The sequence below is a fragment of the Mus musculus genome, chromosome 11, assembly GCF_000001635.26.
Source record: "Mus musculus strain C57BL/6J chromosome 11, GRCm38.p6 C57BL/6J".
In the NCBI taxonomy this organism is placed as follows: domain Eukaryota; kingdom Metazoa; phylum Chordata; class Mammalia; order Rodentia; family Muridae; genus Mus; species Mus musculus.
This window is the reverse complement of record NC_000077.6, coordinates 49,075,697-49,097,398: the sequence shown is the minus strand read 5'-3', so window position 1 is coordinate 49,097,398 and position 21,702 is coordinate 49,075,697. Positions and strand designations below refer to the sequence as shown.

Below are 21,702 nucleotides of genomic sequence, written 5' to 3'. Positions count from 1 at the left end.
TCTACCCAACCTGCTTTCTGCCTCCCTTGAGGAAAAAAAGCAAACTCATATGTTAGGCCTTCTTGGAAGTGACTCCAGTTTCCTCTCTACCTCTCTTCATCCTCTGACTTCCCCTACTTTCCTTAGTTCCCATCAGATTGCTGCCGTTTCTACAACCAGCTCTTCTCACATTAGTGTGCTGTACTCCTAACTGCAGATTCCCCCTTGACCTCTTACTCATCGTGTTCTTTCCTGGGTCTTCTCCTATGTCACTACTTCATCTTGTCACCACCTCCTGGGCATGTTGCACTTTCCCACAGGTAAAGTTGTAGTATGCCTTTAACCGTGTTCTCATATTTATAGACCATTGTTTATTTCAGCGAGGAGGGTGTTGAGATGATAAATGAGAAAAAGAATTAGGAGATAGTGATGTCTAAGTCTCATCTTGTTATTACAAACTTTTTTTATTGGTACAAATGGATCAGAAACAGGTTATCTCTTAACACAGAGGCAGGTGGTATGTTATTGCTGACTATTATCAAGAATAATAAATCAATGAACACAGGAAACAGGGTATGAGCAAAAAACAATTCATGCATGGTAGTAATCTCTAGAGGGAAGCAATGGACTTCCTTCATGGGATACACTTCTGTGGAGCTTAGGGAAGAGCTGGCCTGGGAGTTTGGTGGAAGGACAACCAACCCCATTGCCAATTTGGACACACAATTTGAAATCCATTCACTGTTTAGCTAGGCAACATTTACTGTTTCTATCTTTCTCAAGAGATGTTTAGCATCGTCAACCACTATGTTAAGGAACTGTGTGCGCCTATAATAGACTTTTAAAGCCTGGAAGGCAGAAGATTCAGGGCCTCCTTTCACAGCACAAAAAGCTTCAGCAGCACTCGTAGCTTGCGCTATTATGCTGTTATCCTTTACAAGGGACCAGAAATCCAAGCACTTAAGTTCCCCCTTGATGTCTGCCAAGGGTGCGCCCAATTTTTCAGCAATCTCTTTAATCGATTGATCATCCAAGCCAAAATAGCTTCGGTAATCCTTCAAGCACTGTTCTTGTTCAGGCAAATCAAAGCCCTTAAAGAAAGTCATGAAGGGGATGAAGCTCACAGCTGCTGACTTCAAGGCCTCCAGCCAGATCTTCTCCCGAAGAAAATGTTTCTTTAGCTCAATGGAAGCATCCGAGATATTGGGCAAGAGCAGGGCAAACATATGACGCTTGTGCCCAGGGAGCTCCTTTAGCAGAGTCTCCTCCAGCTTGGGGAAATCAAACGCACCCAGATCCAAGTTGGAGATCAGGAAGATGCATGGTTCAGTCACCCCAGTTTTGATGAGATTAGTCACACAGTAGTCTCGAATCTGCTGAAGGACTTTCTCCTTCTTGAAAGCTATGGGTTTGGCTTTCTGTTCATTATATAAGTCACTATCCACCTTGGTTCTAACAAAGTAGAACTTCTTCCCAGCATCCTTTATTTTCTGAGCCAGGAGAGCATCATTGAGGCTGAAGCGGGAAGAAGAAATGATGATGAAGAAGTCATAGTTGGCAAATCCCACTTGGTCTAGATAAGCGTCTGCGTGGAAATTGGGTGTCCCAGTCCCAGGCAGGTCCCAGAAGATCACTTTGGGATATTTTGGATGTTGATAGGGGGTTTTACACATAGTGGTCTCCACAGTCCCAACATCAGCGGATTCATCTGCTTCGTGGCCCAGCCCTCGAAGGGCATTTATAAAACTGGACTTGCCAGTCCCAGACTGCCCGATCACAGCCACCTCCAGGATAGCATTCTCTGCAGCACTAATTGCTTTCTGAATCTGGATCATGACATCAGAGAGATTTCCCTCCTGGAGGGCTTTGTGAATACCAGTGAGGGTTTCTGGAGAGAGCATGCCTCCTGCCTTACTGATTAATGCAGAGTACTGAGGCAGAAACTCCTTAGCTAATTGTTGGAAACTATTTTCTGAAGCACCCTTCAGGAAGGCTGAGATGAACTGATCCATGGCAGTTACCAGGGAAGCTCTGTGAGAAGGGAGAAAGACCAAAGAGGTAAGGAGAGAGGATTGATAAAAGAGAAACCTGCCCCTCCAGACATAATAGCCCCTGTGGGCCACTCCTGTCCTCACAGGCTGGTTCATGCCAGTGTAACTCATTTATATTACAGGAGAAGACACACTTATTCTCTTTCTTATTGGTTTCTGTGTCTCAGATTCAGGAGAGGGTAACCACCCCTTGCACTGTCAGAATAATGATCCCAAAGATGTCCACATCAACCCCCCCCCCCCCAGAATCTGTGAATATATAATTTACACAGCAGAAGTGAGTTGGCTGCTGTGAATAACAGTTTTCAGGTAGGGCTAAAATTTTGCATTATTCAGATAAACTCAAGCGCAAATTTAATTTTGAACTAATTTTAGATTTCTGGCTTCCAGAACTAAAAGAGAATAAATTTCTGTTGTTTCAATTGCCCCATAGTAACTGCCCATACTCATGGAGTTATAACAGGAGCTATATCCACACAAGTGCACAATGGCCAGTGGTAAAATCAGCATACTCAACACCTCAAATCCACTAATACATTAGCGTTCCTACGAAAAGACAAAGGGTTTATGAATGGAGAACAACTGTCTCCTTCCTCATGCAGATCCTTCAAAAACAATGTTTAGGACAAGAAAGAACTACTTTTAGCTCTCAAACAAAACAAAATAAAACCAACATATTAATTTTATTATATCCTATAACCCTGACTAGTCAGAAGGCTGAGGCAGGAAAGCAGCAAGTTCCAGGCCTACCTGGCCTCCAGAAGGAGTTCACGAGCAGCTTGTGCAAATTGGGAAGACTACTGCAAAATTTAAAACATAGAAATCAAACCATCCTTAGGCTGCTGACAGGGGCCCACTTGATGCTGAAAGTCACCCCTGTGATTGGCCGGGACAATGGAAGGCCTCCATTCCAGGCCAGGCTTTCCTCCATGTGTCTGTGCCAGGGCCTCTACCGCCAATGCAGATCTGAATAAGGTAAGAATACTGGCTCACATGCATGAACTCTGCCTATGACTTTCTGAACAAGGAATGGACCCAGAAGCTGCTGAAGCAGGAGGAGAAGCTGCTGAAGTGGGAGAAGCTGCTGAAGCAGGAGAAGCTGATATTCTAAAGGAGTTCTACTGAGATGTACCAAGCTCTGCAAGAAAAGCTGAAGGTTTCACTGCAGCCTAGAGTGTGCAGTGAGATGACTGCATGCAGCGGTGTGGAAGATGTTTCTTCTCAGAGGAAGTGTAAAGCTGTGGTGGTGTAAGTTAGTAGGATGTGGGTGGCAGAGAAAACTAAAAGATGTATCTCCTGTGAGTCCTACCACTGTTTTCTTAATGACCCCACTGTGCCTTATTACTGTGTGTCATGTGTTCCTCCTTCATAGTGATAACCTGTCTGCCAGACGTACACCTCTACTGTCCTTGAACCTCCTAATGATGTTAACATTTCCATCATGAAACTGGGAACTTAATGTTCTCCACCGCTGTGGGCTCTGCTGCATTGGACTGAAAAGCTGACAGGATGCCAGAAACCACCTGTGAATTTTGTCTATTTCCCTTTGGGCTCCACAGTCTTTTCAAGTTAAAAGCACAGAAAACATTTCTCCCACTCTGCTCTTTAGCAGAAAAATACCTACAAAAACCAAAAACCAAACCAGAACAAAGTAGTTAACTGGTGTAAACCAGAACATGCTTAAGTTAAGAACGAAAACTTCTAGAAGCTTCTATTTTAAAAGCAATGTCAGTGTTGAGATTAGTGTTACTTGTAGTTTGAACAACCTAATCTATTGAGGATTTTAATAGTTCTTCTTTCTAAGCTTTATATCCATAAAAGCCAGACAGAATAATGTATAAAGTGAAATTTACAACATTCAAAACTCCTTTTTATGTCTATTGCATAAAAGTACATGGAATGCTTACCTAATAATTTTGTACTAAAAAATAAAGTTATTTTCATGACTTTCCAACTTTCCTCACCCTTCCAACTCCATCCCTTCTTTGTTTCTCCTTTGAGAAAACAGACAGGTAAATTAAAAAAAGACAAACAAGGGTTTTTAAACTCTACAAACTAACAACAAAAGAAGAGTAACTAAAAGAAATGCGTGTGTGTGTGTGTGTGTGTGTGTGTGTGTGTGTGTGTGCACATGGGTATGCACACGTGCACACACACATAAACACACACACATCGTAAGAGCTCAAACTTGTAAAGCATAATATACAAGTGGTAAGCATTTTTTTGATTTTTTTTTAAGGCCAAATAAAGCAATATGTGACAAAAGTAAGTCAGGAAGTTCCTTTTCTGTTGGCTATCTACGCTGGGCATGGGCCTGCCCTTCAGAGAGTTTGCATCCCCACGCAGACTCTTCTGGAGAAACTAAATTTTCCTTTTTGAGTGGTTGTTAACTGGAGATAGCTCTGTTGGGACTAGAGCCCATGCCTACTTCCTCATCACAGTGCTGAAAGCCCAACCAGCTTGAACCTGTGCAGGCTCTGTGCATGCTACCACAGTCTCTGAGTTTGTGTGTGCATCAGTTCCTTTGTGTCTTGAAGACACTGTTTTCTTTAACCTAAATCTTCAATGGTTATTTAATCACAAAACAAACAAGTTCTTTTTTAATTTTCATTTTTTTTAACTCATTCACTTTATATCCCACTCACTGCCCCCCTCCTGGTCACCCCCTCCCACAATCCTTCTCCCATTTTCTCTCCCCTTCTCCTCTGAGTGGGTCTCCTTCTCCTTACTATCCCCCATCCTTGCACTTCAAGTCTCTGCTAAGCTAGGCTCTTCCTTTCCCATTGAGGACAGACAAGGCAGCCCAGCCAGAAGAGCATATCCCACATACAGGCAACAGCTTTTGGAATAGTCCCCGCTCCAGTTGTTCAGGAGACCACATGAAGACTGAGCTGCACATCAGCTACATATGTGTAGGGAGGCCTAGGTCCAGCCCATGTCTGTTCTTTGATTAGTAGTTCAGACTCTGAGAGCCCCAAAGGTCCAGGTTAATGGATTCTGTTGGTCTTCCTGTAGAGTTCCTATCCCCTTTCTGGCTGTAGCTCTTCCTCCAAAGAGTCCCTAAGCTCTATCTATGGTTTGGCTGAGGGTGTCTGCATCTGTCTGAGTCAGCTGCTGGGTGGAGCCTCTCAGAGGGCAACTTGCTCCTGTCTGCAGGCAAAGGCATTTCATATTTTCTGAAGAAGCAAGAATTTTCAGTTCAGTAAACAAAAACCAATGAAGTGTGCATCAGGAATTTTAAGTATGCCTTTCTAAAATAATAGTGCTTTTATTTCTATCCTAAGCTATAACCCACCAAAGTGATTTTTCAAAGATAAATTCTAGAAAATCCAGAAAAGTATTGGTTCAGCTTTGTTTCTATAACAGAATCTCAGTGGGTTTTTGTTTTGCAATACTAACCGGGTTTTAATCTGTTTTATTGATTCTTGAATTGTATATTATCTGACACCATTTCAGTGATGGTGGAATGGTCTGGAGAGTTGGGTCAGTAGTTAAGAGCACACACTGCTATTCCTGAGGACCCAGATCAGGTCCCAGCACTCACAGTCTATAATTGTAGCTACAGGGGTCTGACGCTTTTTTCTGATCACACCAGGCACACACATACGCCTAGGCAAAACACGTAAACACATAAAATGATAATAAATCGATCTTTAAGTGATGTTACAAGCATTCACTTTTCTTGTAGCATTTTGGTATAGTGGAGCTATTAATGAGACTTAGAATGTTTAAATAATCACTAGCAGATGCCATACAGGAAGAACTAAAGTGGGCAAGGAAGCTTCCTGGAGACAGCCCATGGTTTAGCACAACTGAGAGGGATGTACCTCAAAGAGGCACCGCCTGGGGGGTGGGCTTCATCTCTGGATTACTTCTTGCTGCTACTATGCTTTCTCATTGCTATCTTCTTCCTGAATATTGACTGCATGGTGTGAACGGGCTTGGGGAGACCCTCCCTGTCCATAGTCCAGCGTGATTTCTTCATGGGAGACAGCCACTCTATTAGGCAACTTTCCTGCAGATCAATGAAGATGAACTTTCATAGAATAATGTTGTTTAGATGAATTGACGATCTTACAGAATTCCTGATTTGGTTTAAATAGTCATAGGAAGTTAGGGCAGTTGATAAGGGAGATTAGGGAATAGTTTAGGATGTTTTGCCAGCTGCTTCCTAGCAGAAAACCTACAGAACACATAAAATTAAAAAAACACACTCCTGGTTACTATGAAATGTTTGCTAAGTTCAAAAAACAAGAACAAAGCAAGCCTGGCTACTAAGGCTCACGAGTTTCACCTACAGGAGACAGACTAATAATTGAGGTTCAGTCCCCACGGTTAAAACTGAGCTTCTGTGTTTGTTGTAAAGTCTACTTTTCTGATCTTATAAGTTTGCTGATGAGTTCTTGGTGTGCACCTTGAGGACTTCGTGATGCGCAGCATGCAGACTGAAGAGATTTTTTTTTCCCCATTGTCTCAAAGAAAGTAAAAATTCTCCGACCTACAGTTCTCTAGTTAACTGTATGTTTACTTTTCTATGAAAAGAGTATAAGAATAGATACATGGTTAACTATGTAGACGAATAAGAATTGTGTTGAGTTAGAATAATGTGATGTCTACCTCCTTTCATGTAACCGCAAATGCTGCCTGCCAAAGGAAATTGGCTGTTAAAAAGTATCTGTCTCACTCAAATTCTGTTCATCTGTAATAGAAAAAGCTGAGTGATCAGATGTGGGATTTAGACTTACTTGTTTTTTAAAAAATATGAAACTTGTAATCATTTGTGTAATTAAAATTCATGATTAAGAAGCCATTGTGTTGTGAGTTCCTTGCTTCATCCACCAAATGTGTGTGTGTGTGTGTGTGTGTGTGAGAGAGAGAGAGAGAGAGAGAGAGAGAGAGAGACAGACAGACAGACAGACAGACAGTCAGACAGACAGAGACGAAAGAGAGTCTATTTTATATTAGTCACCAACCCTGGATTACTGATCTCACTGTTGGAGCTGGACTTTGACAAATGAACTTCTCTGCTGTTACTAAGCAACCATCAGCTTTTGGCTAAGTACAGTGCTAAATGCACAAGGTACTTGGGAGGTTGAAACAACTGTGAGTTCAAGGCCAGTCTTGGCTACATCAGCAACATAATGAAACCTTGCCTTTAAAAAATGGCTTTGGCCCAGTATAAGGGAATGCCAGGGCCAGGAAGTGGGAGTGGGTGTGTTGGGGATCAGTGCGGGGGGGAGGTTATAGGGGACTTTGGAGATAGCATTTGAAATGTAAATGAAGAAAATAATCTAATAAAAAATGGCTTTGACTCTTTTTCATGTTTTTAAAAACTCATGGCGTCTCTACCAAAGAAACTGAAGGGTTACTCTCAACAGACCACATTAGGAGACAACAATTTGTGATCAGCATCTTATTGGTGATAAGAAAAGTGCACACTGCACATCATTGATAAGACCAGAATGTATGCTTTCTCTAACTACAAAATATATATGGACTTTTAGATCATTAGAGTTGATAGTCTTATTTCTGGTTGTGTAGATTATTTACAAATGAAACAAAAGAGGGGAATGTATTAAGAAAGTATCTTGCTTATAGGAAATTTTACTGTAAAAGTTCTTAAATGTAACCTATTTTAATGCATACTTAAGTAAAATTTTAAAAACCAAACAACACAATCGTCATTTCTATCATGTGTCAGTGACCAAAGTAAAATCATTTTGTTGGTAATGAAAAGTAAAAATGGGGCCAGGAAGATGGGTCGAAGGGTAAAACCACTTGTCCTACAAGCCTGGTGACCTTTAATCCCTGGGACTCACATAAAAGGCCAAATATGAGGCACATTGGTAATTTCCCCAATCCTCCTTTGAAATAAGAGCCTTAGGAGAGCGCAGCCTGAAGCTTGCAGGTTAGTTACCTAGAGTCTACAACATAGCCATGGAAACCAGACACACCCACCTCTGTAAGGTAGACGGAAAGTCTAACTCTCCAAAACTGTTTTCTGACCTCTGCACATGTACATGTGATCACACACACATGCACACACAAACAGACACTCACGTATGTATGCACACACACACATACATAAATACACTTTTAAAGTAAAAATATAAAAAATGAAAGGGCTTGGAGTGCAGCTTAGTGGTAGAGCCCTTGCATAGTCCAAGGTTTATGATGCCAAAGGTCCAATCTCAGTACAAAGAAGAAAGAGGAGACAGAGGGTAAGGAAGGGGGTGGGGGAGAGAAGCAAGGGGGAAGAAATGCAGGGAGAAAAAACAGGAATGGGAGGAATAATTATTTTACTTCTGATTACTAATTGTGTATGGTGAACATTAGAACAAATAGAGATCTTTCAGCATCTTAAAAGAAACCAGCCACGCTTTCTCTCAAGTATGTTCTGTAAGTGTGAGGATGGAGGTTAACGTGCTGTCTCTTATGGAGCAGGATGGACATCCTTAGACCTCAGCAAATCAGCTTTACTCGTGTGTCCATGATGAAACATTACTTAGATTTTTGTTAATTATGTTTGTGGTCTGAAGTGTTTAACTTTTGAGCTGGATTCCTTAGTAGACCACATTAAGATGGCTTTGCATGTACCAGTCTTAGAAGTAAACACAAGTTAAAACAACTTGACAGAGGAATTCCCCAAGTGGCTTGTTTTCCAAAGTACCCAGAACAAAACCCTAAGTTTCCCTAGGTCTTGTAACTCAGCAAGGATTGTGAATGGAAATAATAGTGCCCGATCACATTCTGTTTAAAAGGTAAATACAGGGCGAGACGGGCTGGGCGGGATTGCTGGAGGGTCGTGGGCGGTGTGCAGGAGACGTATCAGCGGGCAGCAGCTGCAGCCAGACTCCCAGCTGGGCAACCCCCACTCACCACGTAGCCCTCGATGAGGCGTGCAGCTCCCGCCCAGGCACTACAGCACCACCCCCAGCGGCACACACACAACCCAAATCATCTATGACTGGAAATTCCTGATGGAGTGTCAGAACTCACCTGTTGCCAAAACACCCCCAAAGGACCTGCCAGCCATTTCTGGGTCACTAGCCCTACCAGCGGTGAGCCTCCCATGCAAGCCAGCCAGAGCCACCACCTGCACAGCAGCCCGGAAGATAAGCGGGCAGGCGGTGAAGTTTGAGATGGACATTTAAGGGACCATAGGACGCAGTGATGTTTCTGGGGCCCCTTGGGCCCTTGGGAAAAGAGCCACAGCAGTCAGGCCTTGTACCAGGCAGACACTGGGTGTGGATCGGCCACCCAGTCCTGCTCTTCACTCAGGGCACGTGCTCTGCCTTCCATTTTGTGAACACCAGCACATACCACCTTGTGCCTCTGTTGATAACCGAGCTGCTACTGCAGGGGAATGACTCTCACCCATACCCTCCCTGCATCGAGTGCCAGCAAGTGGACACAGAGGAGTCTGTCAGAATGATCCAGCAATTCTAGCCCTAGCCTCCGGTGCACACCCACCTTTCCTTAGGTTGGGGTAACTGAGAAAACCACCCTTTAACTTCTTTTCCTGAGAGGAAATAAAAGCCACATTTACCCTAGGCCCACAGCTGGACCCTATCTAGAAAAAAAAAAAAGTAAATACAGATGAGACTTTTTAAAAAGGGAGGGGAGGGAGGAAGGAAGGAAGGAAGGAAGGAAGGAAGGAAGGAAGGAAGGAAAGAGAGAGAAAGAAAGGAAGGAAGGAAGGAAGGAAGGAAGGAAGGAAGGAAGGAAGGAGAGAAAGAAAGAAAGAAAGAAAGAAAGAAAGAAAGAAAGAAAGAAAGAAAGAAAGAAAGAGAAAAGAAAAGAGAGAAGGGAAGGGAAGGGAAGGGAAGGGAAGGGAAGGGAAGGGAAGGGAAGGGAAGGGAAGGGAAGGGAAGGGAAGGGAAGGGAAGGGAACGAAAGGAAAGGAAAGGAAGGGAAGGAAAGGAAAGGAAAGAAAAGAAAGCAAAGCTGGCAGGGTTATGCCATACTCTCTGGTGGTGAGATCCGGCCACATTACAGTGAGCATGGTACGTTTCCTATGAGAGTCACCCATAAAGACTCTGCTCAGTCCAAACTTACTCAGAACTCTCACAGAACAACTGGCACCAAAAGGCAGTTCCAGACCCATGACTCCTATCTGTGATAGACCGGTGACATGACCTGCTGCCTATCCAAGCCAGCTCTGCCCTCTTCCCACAAAGCCAAAACCTAGGTCACACCAGGTGCAAAGGCTTTTCGCACTCACCAGATCCAAGAAGTAGAAAATACCGGGTCTGTTTCTCACTGCAGCCCACAGCACAGCCACCACCAACGGCACGGGTCTGCCCTCCTTCAGGAAAGTCTGAAGCAATGAGCCCTAGCAGAGAGAAAAAAATGAAAGATATATTTGCAGGAAACAAAAGTGAAACTAAAGCTCTTTCTTTGTTTCCCCTGCAGCATAAACATTTCCAGGAAAAAGAAAAGGACTTTAACTTGGTCAGAGAATGAAAGAAGCCTGGAAGATTCAAGGCCAGGAAGACATTTCCACTTGGCCTGTGAAGGGTCACTCGGCCAAGACATCAGGGGAATGAGTTCTCTGAAGCCAAAGGATTCCTGGGGACAAGGATGAAAGAGATGAGGGGTTTTCCAAAGACGCCAGTGAATGACTGAAACACACTGCCCATCGGGAAGGACTGTGCCATGCGTCTGCCTCCTTGTCCTTCTCAGGAACACTGTGGCTGACTAACCTCATTTCAGCCCCAAGGCACCCATGAACCTGGGGTCTCACAGGATCCAGAGCCACCAAGACAACTCAGGAAAGAGAGTAATGGAGTCTTCCTAGTTTCCTTTCTCATTTTATCTACCTCAGGATTCCCTCATGAGAGCGTAGTCTGGCACAAAGTGAAGACAGGTTTTCCAAAAACATCATTTGATGCAATGAGATAATCCCTCACAGGTTTTGTTGGTTTTAACGTTTATCACCATGGAGGAAAGACATTTGCTGCCATGTTGGGAAAAGAAGCTGTTGCTGACATGTTCTGTCCTTGGTGAAGTCTGTCTCTGAACATGGATGGTTTGGGTTATATTGACAGTGTTTCTGCATAATTTTTTGTTTTGTTTTGTTTTGGTTTGGTTTTTGTTGTTGTTGTTGTTGTTTTGTATTTTTGAGACAGGGTTTCTCTGTATAGCCCTGGCTGTCCTGGAACTTACTTTGTAGACCAGGCTGGCCTCGAACTCAGAAATCTTCCTGCCTCTGCTTCCCGAGTGCTGGGATTAAAGGCATGTACCACCACGCCCGGAGTTTCTGCGTAATTTTAACACATGTAATCAGATATGAAGAACAGATTACATGCTCCTGTTAATTAAAATGGTGTCTTTTTTTTCCAGCTCTGTGTGATTTGAGTTTATTCTCCATTTGAATGGCTGGGTGAGTGCAGAGAGTGGGAGGTTGATACCGTCCATGGTCTATGGGTCCGATTTTTGATTATCTGAAGGCACACAGTGACTCTGTCTCCTTCTGTACACAGACGTTCACATGCTTAGTGGATTCTTGTATGAGAACCAAGTACATCTCTTTCTTGGTTTCTATATGAGAGCCAAAATTTAGTTCTGAACATTGAAATCTTGAGGTATAGTGCCTGGCTTCCAGATAACTGAAGCCGTGACTCAATTATATGGCAATGTGTCACAGATTCACCATGAAGATACTCTGAGGTATGAAAAGGGGAGAAAGGGCACCATCTCTCTTTATCACTATGAGAGCATTCCTCAGCATCATGGGGCTCCCACGGTACAGTGGGACAAGAGAAGGGTGAATGAGCTGGAAGTCTGAATGTCCAGGAGAAACCAGATCTGCTTAATTCAGAGCTAAGACACCTGCAATGTCCCTGAGAAGGACACTATGGGTCTCTCTTTAGTTACAAAGCAAATGGTGAGTGACCACATCATCCTAGGTCAAGGACAAAGCTGTGTGTTCATTCATGTGTACACATGCTGGACCCATACATGCGTGCATTTCTATGAGCTGGTATATGTGTCTATGTGTGTGATAGGTATGTGTTCCTATGTGACAGATGACCCAGTAGACATAGCCAGTCACAGAACTCTGCATTTAAAATGTGTAGATGTGTGACATAGATCCTGCACTTCCTTAGAATAGTGACATACTGTGGTAAATTGTTAATAATCAAACCAGAAAAAAAAAAACAAAAACAGAAACATTGTCAAGCACACAGGAAAGGGGCAGCCAAGAGAAGCAGCGTGCTAGGCATTCTGAACTTGTTTATCTTCCACTCTCCACAGGGGGCCTCTGCAGTGCCATAGAAAGAAAACGGACACAGTTGTGCTGTCAAGTCTCAAGTTATTTACTTTCCTTTTGCTCCTGCTATCAATTTTGAAAGCAGGGTCTTGGGTGTTTCAAGCTTTGTGTGACTCACAGAGGGTGTGTGTGGCACATACAGAAGTGGGTCAAGGTTTCTGAGCGTGAAATCTCTCATGCTAAACATGACTTGATCACTAGTCACCTCCATCAGCCAAGCACTGTTCAGAGACAAGACCCAAGAAAAGTCAGAAATGCTGAAGCCAGCTCTAGTGGGAGTGGTGTATCCTGACTAGTGTTGTTGTGTTACTTGACACAAGCTAGAATCATTTGAAAAGAGGGAACCACAACTCAGCAAATACCTCCATAAGACTGGCTACTAGGCAAGTGTATAATGCATTTTTTCTTTTTTCTTTTTCCTTTTTTTTTTGTTTTTCTTTTGTTGTTGTTTTTGAGATAGTGTGTCTCTACATAGCTCTGACTGTCTTAGAACTCGCTATGTTCACCAGATTGACCTTGAACTCACAGAGATCCCTCTCTGCCTCCTGAGAGCTGGGACTGAAGGCATACCTCACAATGCCTGTCATGCATTTTTAAATTAATGATTAATGTAGGATAGTCCAACTCATGATAGATAATGCCTCCCCTGGGCTAGTGGTCCTGGGTGCTATAAAAAGCAGACCAAGCAATCCAGGAAAGAACAAGCCAGTGGGTAGCACTCCTTAATAGCTTCTGTTTCAGTTCTTTCCTCCATGTTCCTGCCTTGAGTCCCTTCCCTGGCTTCTCTCCACGATGTGGAAGTATAAGGTGAAATAGACCCTTTCTTCCCTAGGTTGCCTTTGGTCATGGTGTGTTATCACATCAGTAGAAACCCTAACTAAGACAGGGTGAGTACCAGTGCGGGTGCTAGAAGGGTTGAGGGTTAGACCCCCTGTACATACACGTGGAAACAGATAATTGGGCCTGGGTGACTATAGTCTATAGTACACTGAATTCTCAGAAGGTAGAAATAATCTTTTGATCTTGTACTTGTCCCTCCTCTGCACTGTTGAAGATAGTCACTTCTTCAACTGACAAACTGGCAGTGACAAGCAAGAGGAAACCCCAGCTTCAACTGTGGATGGAGAATAAAGATAGCTATTGCATAAAAGAGGGATGGATAAGCAAACCAATCCCTGGCCATCCAACACCATCTGATCTCCACCCCCACTTCCAAACTCCACGTCAGTATTGTTGACTCCCCCCATGGCCAGGGAGTCAAAGTCTCTGTGGACTGAAGGGTATTCCGAAAACACTGGGGCATCCAGAAACTCTGGGAATTTGAGCTCAGGACTGGAAACAAAGCATATTTCATTTTCATTACTAAAGCAAAACATAAAATGATATCTACAGTTGGCTTCAGAACATCCAAGAACAGAGAAGGAGAGCACCTGGTGTTACACCTTATTTTTGCTCTTGTAAAAAGAGCCAAGAAGACCTACCCCCGGATGTTTGCTTTTTCCAGACACAATGTGGACAGGCCAGGGAATTCTCTTCATGTCCTTGTTCTCAAGTGTCTTCACTTATAAAAGTTCCTATAACTCTTCCTAGAAAAATCCCTTGTGGGAAGAACATTTTCTACTCTGCCCCACCCATAGTTCACAATAAGTTCACAGCTTCCTTACATAGGTTCCCACACAATATTCTTCTTGTAGGTTTAGCAAATAAGTGTGTTGCCTAGTTACGTAGCAACACTGTGGGGCTGTGGGGGTGGCTCCATGGTAAAGAACTTATTTTGAAAGACAGAAACAGAAATGGCTGGAAACCTCTTGAGTCTGCACCTCACTCTCTTGCCCCATCTTACATCCATACATAGTCACATGGAACTCAACCACTGCCTGCCTCATTTGACTCTGGTTTATGTCTATTCTTGAATGACCATGCAGAACACTGAGCTCAGATGAATGAACTATGGGCCACATCTGCATTTTCTGGACCTCCTGACTTCTGATTATGTCCCCAAGGACGATGGGGAGTATAGACTTTCAAACTCTGCTTCTGGGGCTGTAAGTAAGTTATGAGTGATTAAACATGTTCTACCTTCTGAATTAATATATTTAAAGAACTCAAATGTGGAAAGATTAGTGAAAGTCCTGTAATGTTTAGTACGATGAACTTCTAGCAATTTATGTTAGGATACAAAGATTTATGCAGTGGCCCCCCAGCACTGGGTTCTTAAATCTAATGAGATAATATGGAAAAATGAAGAAACCAAAAACCGTTTCCAAGGTACCACCAAATAATGGGGCAGGAACAAGCAAACAACAGTGGGAGGAATCTGAGTTATGAGTCGGGACTTAATAGAGCTTTAAGGACTTTGCCTCACTATGAATATTTTGTTGTGGCTCTCACATCCCTGAGAGGTGTTGGTGATGCTAAGTACCCAGAACAGCAGTACACAAGGCAAGCATGACAAACCAAACCTCAACCATGTTCAAAACAGACTCATACCTAAAAAAGAAAAAGAAGAAGAAACCCTGACTGAAGGAAGCAACTATAAAAATATTCTTTTTTTTTTTTTGTAATTAATGAAGGAGAGAAGGTGATGACTTTAAGCTCACGGCCTTCCCATCTTCCTTCTACAGGGAAATGACTCTTGCACACTTCTTCTAAACAATTAACCATGGGCAGATAACCCATATATGTGGGACCACTGAGGAGATTCAGCATACTTTCCACTGACACACATGGTTCAGGGCCAGGGTTCTGACCAGCCATTCCTCATTGCTCCTATGTTTTCTTGTATGAAGTCTTGAGCCAGGGCTCACTGAGAAGTGTAATGGTGAACAATAGGTTTAGAGCATAAATTTGCTGTGTTAGGCTTGTTTTTAAAAATGTTTTTAACTTGTATAAGCCATGAGAAGGTTGTTCCTACCTGAAACGCCCTGTCAGCTATCCAGAGCTGAAGCACTTCCTGGTGCTTCCTGGTTGGGCTGTTTTTGAAAAATTGCTAGTTGCTGAAAAATATTTTGCTGCCCCAGCTATTTCTACAAGAATGGATGGTGAGATTAAACAGGCTACCTGCAAAGCTTTGCTTACTGGCGAACTCCCTGCTTGGTTGCTTGCATGCTTGATTGGCTAAGGCACTTGCTGGAGGTCTGGTACAGAATCAAGCCTCGCCCAAACCCAGACAAGAATGAGTTAATTTATCCAAAATATTAACTTTGTGGGCTTTCCCTGTAGAATCCTTTAGCTGGCAATAGTTGAGGCCTTAGCTAGCTATAAAACGCTCTGGTTTTGTCTTAGCCAGTCTCTTTTTAATAAAAAGGCTCTAATTTACTAAAACCAAAACTTAAGTCAGGCTGCAAAATCTCTAAACCCAAAACTCACACCAGGATAATTTTCCCAGATATAGAAGATATCACATGAGTTATCATTCTCCCAGAGGAATCCAGAGGGGCAGAACAGCTTGGCTCCTTTGTGACCTTATTTACAGAAGAATTTGAGGAGTTTCCACTTGATTCCAACAAACTAGCCATTTCCAGGAATCGAAACTGAAACCTAGTCTGACTACAGCCCCCCTTTTTGATGGTTTAGATAAATAGGGCTCAGATCCTGGCAGAAAAGAGTAGAGAGCAAGGGCTGTGTGTGGACAAGTAAGGACAAAGAAACTCAGGGAGATCCGACTGTCCATCCCACGGTCTCCTCCTATCTATGTGCAGTTCTTCCTGGGACACCAGAACGCCACACCTCACATCTTCTCTTCTCTCTTCTCTTCTCTTCTCTTCTCTTCTCTTCTCTTCTCTTCTCTTCTCTTCTCTTCTCTTCTCTTCTCTTCTCTTCTCCCGTCCCCTCCCCTCCCCCCCTCCTCTCCCCTCTCCTCTCCTCTCCCTCTCCTCTCCCTCTCCTCTCCCTCTCTTCTCCCTCTCTTCTCCCTCTCCCGCCTTGCCCTGCCCTGCCCTGCCCTGCCCTTGTCTTCATAGACATCCTGAATCTGAGTTTCAGTTTTAGAAAAAGACCTTTCCTGAGAGGAGATCCATCACAGAAGTGTTATTGCCACCAGATCAAGGTCACCACTGCTGAGGTTAGGGTGTCTAGATTCAGCTTGTTCAATAACCCAAGATGTATGATAACATGAGGAGTGGAGCCCTGACACCAGGAAAGGAGAACTCAGAGCTTTGTACTCAGGGAGGATCCTGGGCACAGGAGTTTCCTTCAGTGGCCATCTTCTGGACTACAGAGAATCCCAGAGAAGAGGAGGCAACCCCTTCCTTCCACCTGTGTGTTATAGACCATGCTTGTCTTCTGGAGCAGTCAAGCTTGGAGAAAGATGCCAGGTTGGGATACTCAGATGCCCTTGGAGTCCGGGCTGTAGGCTCTCCTTTTGTCCCATGGAGATAAAGTCCCAGATCAGAAACAGCCACAGACAAGCTCTGCCAGATCATGTTAGGGCCTCTAGTTTTCAAAGATTCTTCTGCCCTCTGTCACTTGCTACTCTGAAGGGCCTATTTTATAGTTCTTCCTGTTTCTCTCTTGCAGTGTACAAAATGATATGCTTAATACATTCTGGATTTTCACTATAGTATGACTTCAGGAGTTTCTTTTTCTGCCCTGTATATCTGGAGTTCTACATGTATCTAGATGTGCCTTGCTGTCCCTTAATTGGGGGACATTTTTGCTAGGATTCATTGAATATATATTGGATGCTATGGGAAAGGAGTTCTTCTTCTTCTATTTTCTGGTGTTCCAAAGATTACACATGGTTTATTCATAGGTTTTTCAATTATTATGGCCAAACTTGAACAAGTCTTCCAATACTATATTATCTATATATACCTAAAACTTCAGATAATCTCTCTTTCAGGTGATCCATTGTGTTAATGTGCCTTTCCAATGAGCATTTGATTTACAAAAAAAAATAATTTTAGCCTCATATAAGACACAGGTTTCTTCAGTATTTCTTTTTATTCACTTCCATTATCATGCCCTTTGTTGACCCCTGATTGTCATTCATCTGACTGAGTCCTTTTTCCTTGATCATATTGATAATCATCCTTTTGAATTCTCTGTCTGGACCTTTACCTATGTCATTCTCATGAAAACCAGAAGAATTCCCTGGCATTTATAGTTTTTAGAGGAGATCAGCTGTCTTTGCTTTTCATATAACACTTGGCTTTGTGTTCAAATCTGATGTTGTGAGTTAGATCACTTGTTGTGGTTCTGAGTTATGCAGGAGAAGAAAGAGAAACCCTGCAGGACAGGTTAAAGCTTAGCAAGCAGCAGGGAAGGACAGTCTCTGATAGAATGAAACCCACAGAGGCTTACAGAAGCAGTTTCTTTGATTGACACACACACACACAAAAGCCATTTAGGAATTCAGTTCCCACAGACCAAAACCTCTTGCTTAATCTAGGAGTTGTCTGAAAGAATCATTACCTGAGCAATTCTCGGGCACACAAGGCTTCCTGGTTTGCCAGGTGAGTCTTGGTACTGAGGACATGCTAAGGATCTGAAATTCCCAAGAATCAGCAACCCCCAAAATCTCAGATAACTGTCACTGATTGTTTTCAAGAGCTTAACTTCACACTGTAAGTGGCCATCACTCCAAAGTAAATGCCAGGTGCAATGGCTCTTCCAGTTTGCCCACTGCATCTCTCTTTTGTTTAAACTCTATTCAGTTATCTTGGGAATTAAATTTATGTTGAAGATCATGCATCCTTCCAGTAAATACAGTGTTTTCTCTATCATGCTGTTTCACAATCTTGCACAAAGGAGCCAGTAAAGCTATAAGTAAAAAGACAAGGATAGCAGTTGCTAGACCAAGGAATCTATTTAAATGATGCACAAGATTGAAGAAAGCTAAAATATCTGCACTGCTTTCCATAACATTCACCCCAGTCATTTCAGGCAAGCTTTTTGAGAACATATTCTTAATTTCTTGTTGAAAATTATAAATCATTTAATAAGAATGAGGGTGGCCCATCAAATGCATTTTAACCTTTTTTCCAGTCATACTTGTTCTCATTGAAATTTAAAGATAAAATACAATATATAACATGCCATCACATTTAAACTTCACTTGTTCTTTGTCTCTAACTCCAGTTAGTATTAGAGCTTGTCTCAGATCAGCTATTTCATTAACCATGTCACTATTTTATTGTGTTGAGTCCAAAGTTCTGCAGAATGTTTATGCCAGTCCCTCATGAACTCGGCAGTTCAAATTACTTTATGAACCGCTGATCTACCTGCAGTGTATCAACAGTAGCTAAAGCAATAATCCCCATAGCTACAGCAACAAACACCCCAGTCATCCTACAAGTTCTTCTTAATACTCTCATCAAGTATTAAAAATCATCACAGGTGAATTTTGCCATGGTCTTGACAATCTTACCGCCTTCTGGACAGCTGGCTTTGCTCTAAGAAAGCACAAACTTTCTGAAGTGACATTTAAGGACATACTAGAATTAGCACAGCTATGAAGAGTCCGATAGTCACAAGGGATACTATAATCATTAGGCTGGCACTGGACAGGCCTTTTCAGTAGCAAATTAGGGAATGATATCCATACTACAAAGGGGTGACATAGATTTAAGCTAAAGGTCAAAGACGACAAACCATCATTAATGTTTAAACTCCTTTTCCATGCTTTAGGAGGGTAAAAGGCACTTGTTAATTTCCAGAAATAAGTCTGCACTGGATGGTCAGATTGCAGGAGAGCACTGACAGTCCAACTCCATGCCATCAAATACATTCATTAACAGTAGAACTAATTTCCACAGTTCCAATTGAACTCTACTGTTGCAGTCTAAATTCTGAGTAAGACCATTTTCCTGAAGAAAGCCATAAGAGCTCCAATCAATGGTTTCTTCAGAGGAGATGTCAACAAGCATCCAAGGGTGCTCCCTTTAACATTTCTGCCTCTGTATCCAGTCTAATGCCTTGTCAGTAATCCACATATCACAAGGCGAAATGTCAGATTTATGGAACTAGTAGCAATAATCTTCTATCATCCTCTAAAGGCATGTAAAATTTATTATGAAAATTCTAGGTAGCATCAACTATGGACAACCATAACTTGAAAAGTTCTATGTAGACTTTGAGTTCTATTTACCCATAAAATAGGAGTTCCTTGCACTCCCACAGTATAATTCATGATTTCTGTACCCTGCTCCATAGGCTTAGCACTTCTCCAGTTGTCATAAGGATCAGGGAAACAAAAAGATTGACTAACCACCAAGGGAAGATCTGTATCCCCCCCCCCAATTTACTTCTATGTTAATTATAGAATTAGGAGTATAGGCCCAGTGTGTATCCTTGGTCCCCATTGCTGTATAACATCCACAGACAGCATACCAAGGAACAAAGTTGTACCATTCAAAGGTTTTGTCAAATTTTTATCAATTCTGATAGTGACCACAACACTTGGTTTCAATTCTGATGTCAAAACATAATGATTATTTATCAAACATTCATTGTAAAAATAAAGGATTGCAGACTGTTCCTATAGACCAAGCCACATCGGAACAACAAAGCATGAGAAGTGTCACAGAGACTGTGAACAATGCGATGTGTCTTTGTGTGTATGTGTGTGCAATGTGTGTGTGTGTGTGTGTGTGTGTGTGTGTGTGTGTGTGTGTGTGTGTAAAGATATATATTTAGGCTTGGTTGGCTATAACATAGAATACATACATATTGTATCTAATATATATTACATGTAATATATTGAGTGGCTCTTACTCATTTCACTACATTGTTAAGGACAGTCACTGTCAGCCCCTGCCCATGAGAAACTGTGAGCACCAGCCAGGAGACAACCCAGGTCCAGCTCTGGATAGGGAATACTCCCAGCTCTGCACAGTTGGGCTATCCTTAAAACATTACTAATTGTTCAAAACTGTTTCACTGCCCCTAGATAGGCCTACAAGGTAATGGGTCACAGATGAAACAGGCTAATGTCTAAGCCCTGCTGTTGTGTGAACTGCTTGTTGGAATTGCTGGGGGTCCTGCTGGAGGTCTGTTACAGAATCAAGACTTGCCAGTGCTCGGGCAGGATATAAATTAATTTGATCCCCAAATAATAACTGTGGTTATTCACTCTATAATTCTTTAGCTAACAATATTTGGGACCTTACTTAGAGAATTTTCTCTGGTTTTGTCTTGGTCAGGCTCCTTCTTAGTAAAACACCTCTAATTTACTGAAACCAAAACTCCAGCCAGACTAGTGACTGTCTGAACAACCACAGACCCATAGAATCACATAGGAAAATACTGGAGCAAGGAAAAACAATGGATTAGCCCCTTGTCCCTACAGTCTGTGCCTCTGTGGTTAGGAAGTCTCTGCCTGGTGTGGTCAGGAGTGGGGTTAGTGAGGGTGGCTTTCAATTTAATACCACCTTGGAGTCATTTGGATAGAGAGTGGACTTCTGCGTGGGATCAGAGACCGGTACTCACAGTGAAGATGGAGGAAACGCTTCTCATCAAAATGCAGTGCAAGGGTCAGGGAAGATGAGCCACAGTGCTCTCAGAGGTTCAGGGCAGCAATGCAGTTTATAATGCCTAACATCCGTGAAACATTTTTGAGCAATTATCAAATTTTTAAAAATAGCCCAACCATACCAGGAAACATTGCATCCGGCCAGCTAACTGAGTGCTTTCAAAGTAGGAGCAACTTCCTCATGGCTTATGCAAGATAAAAATGAGTTTCTTTTTACAAAATGTAGCACACTTAACACATTAATCACAATGTTCACCATTTCCATGGATTTTTCTATGAGTGGCTAGGGAGATAATCACAGGATAAAGTAACTGTCTTTCAAAGAGAAAGTTATGAGTTGGATACCCAGAATCCACATAAAAGACAGGCATAGTGGAGTGAGCTTGTAATTCCAGCACTGAAGAAGGAGGGAGGTGGATCCCTGAAGCTCCCTTGTCAGACACCCTTGCCTAATTGGTGAAATATAGGCCAGTGAGTGTGTCTTTCTCAAAATAAGGATATCTGAGAAACAACAGCATCTACACACACATGTCCACACACACACACACACACACACACACACACACACACACACACACAAAGAGAGAGACAGAGACAGAGACAGACACAGAGACGGACACAGAGACAGAGACAGAGACAGAGACAGAGGCAGAGACAGAGACAGAGTAAGACAGAGAGATGAGGGAAAGAATATCAACAGAATAAGGCAGGGTTACAGCAAGTGTCTGCAATCATTGAGACATGGGCTTACTGGATCTGAAAGGCAGTACTGCTCAGCAGTAGATGACATCATTTGACAAGAGGATCTTGAGGTAGGGAAGCAAAATGGTCAGTAGGAGGGAGCCCTGACACTGGAATCAAAGGAGGCCTCCTGGTACCAGGGCAGAGGGTCCTCCATTATGGATTATTTCACTCAGGGGTTG

The 21,702-nt window shown here is 42.7% G+C and overlaps 1 protein-coding gene and 1 pseudogene across 3 annotated transcripts; one reads left to right on the top strand and one right to left on the bottom strand.

Annotated features, from left to right (window-relative positions):
- Nucleotides 1-411: 411 nt before the first annotated feature.
- Nucleotides 412-20,812, bottom strand: Ifi47 (interferon gamma inducible protein 47). Of its 3 annotated transcripts, none has more exons than NM_001271677.1 (3): nucleotides 20,737-20,812; nucleotides 10,255-10,365; nucleotides 412-2,010 (listed from the first exon to the last, which is right to left on the bottom strand). In NM_001271677.1, the coding sequence occupies exon 3, from the start codon at nucleotides 1,989-1,991 to the stop codon at nucleotides 729-731; it is 1,263 nt and encodes a 420-aa protein (NP_001258606.1). In that variant the 5' UTR covers nucleotides 1,992-2,010; nucleotides 10,255-10,365; nucleotides 20,737-20,812; the 3' UTR covers nucleotides 412-728. The 3 variants fall into 3 exon arrangements, with proteins under 3 accessions (NP_001258606.1, NP_001258605.1, NP_032356.1); NM_001271676.1 differs by lacking the exon at nucleotides 20,737-20,812 and adding an exon at nucleotides 5,430-5,639 and having other exon boundaries at nucleotides 10,255-10,382; NM_008330.2 differs by lacking the exon at nucleotides 20,737-20,812 and having other exon boundaries at nucleotides 10,255-10,382.
- Gm12188 lies at nucleotides 4,169-11,374 on the top strand (annotated as a pseudogene).
- Nucleotides 20,813-21,702: the final 890 nt, after the last annotated feature.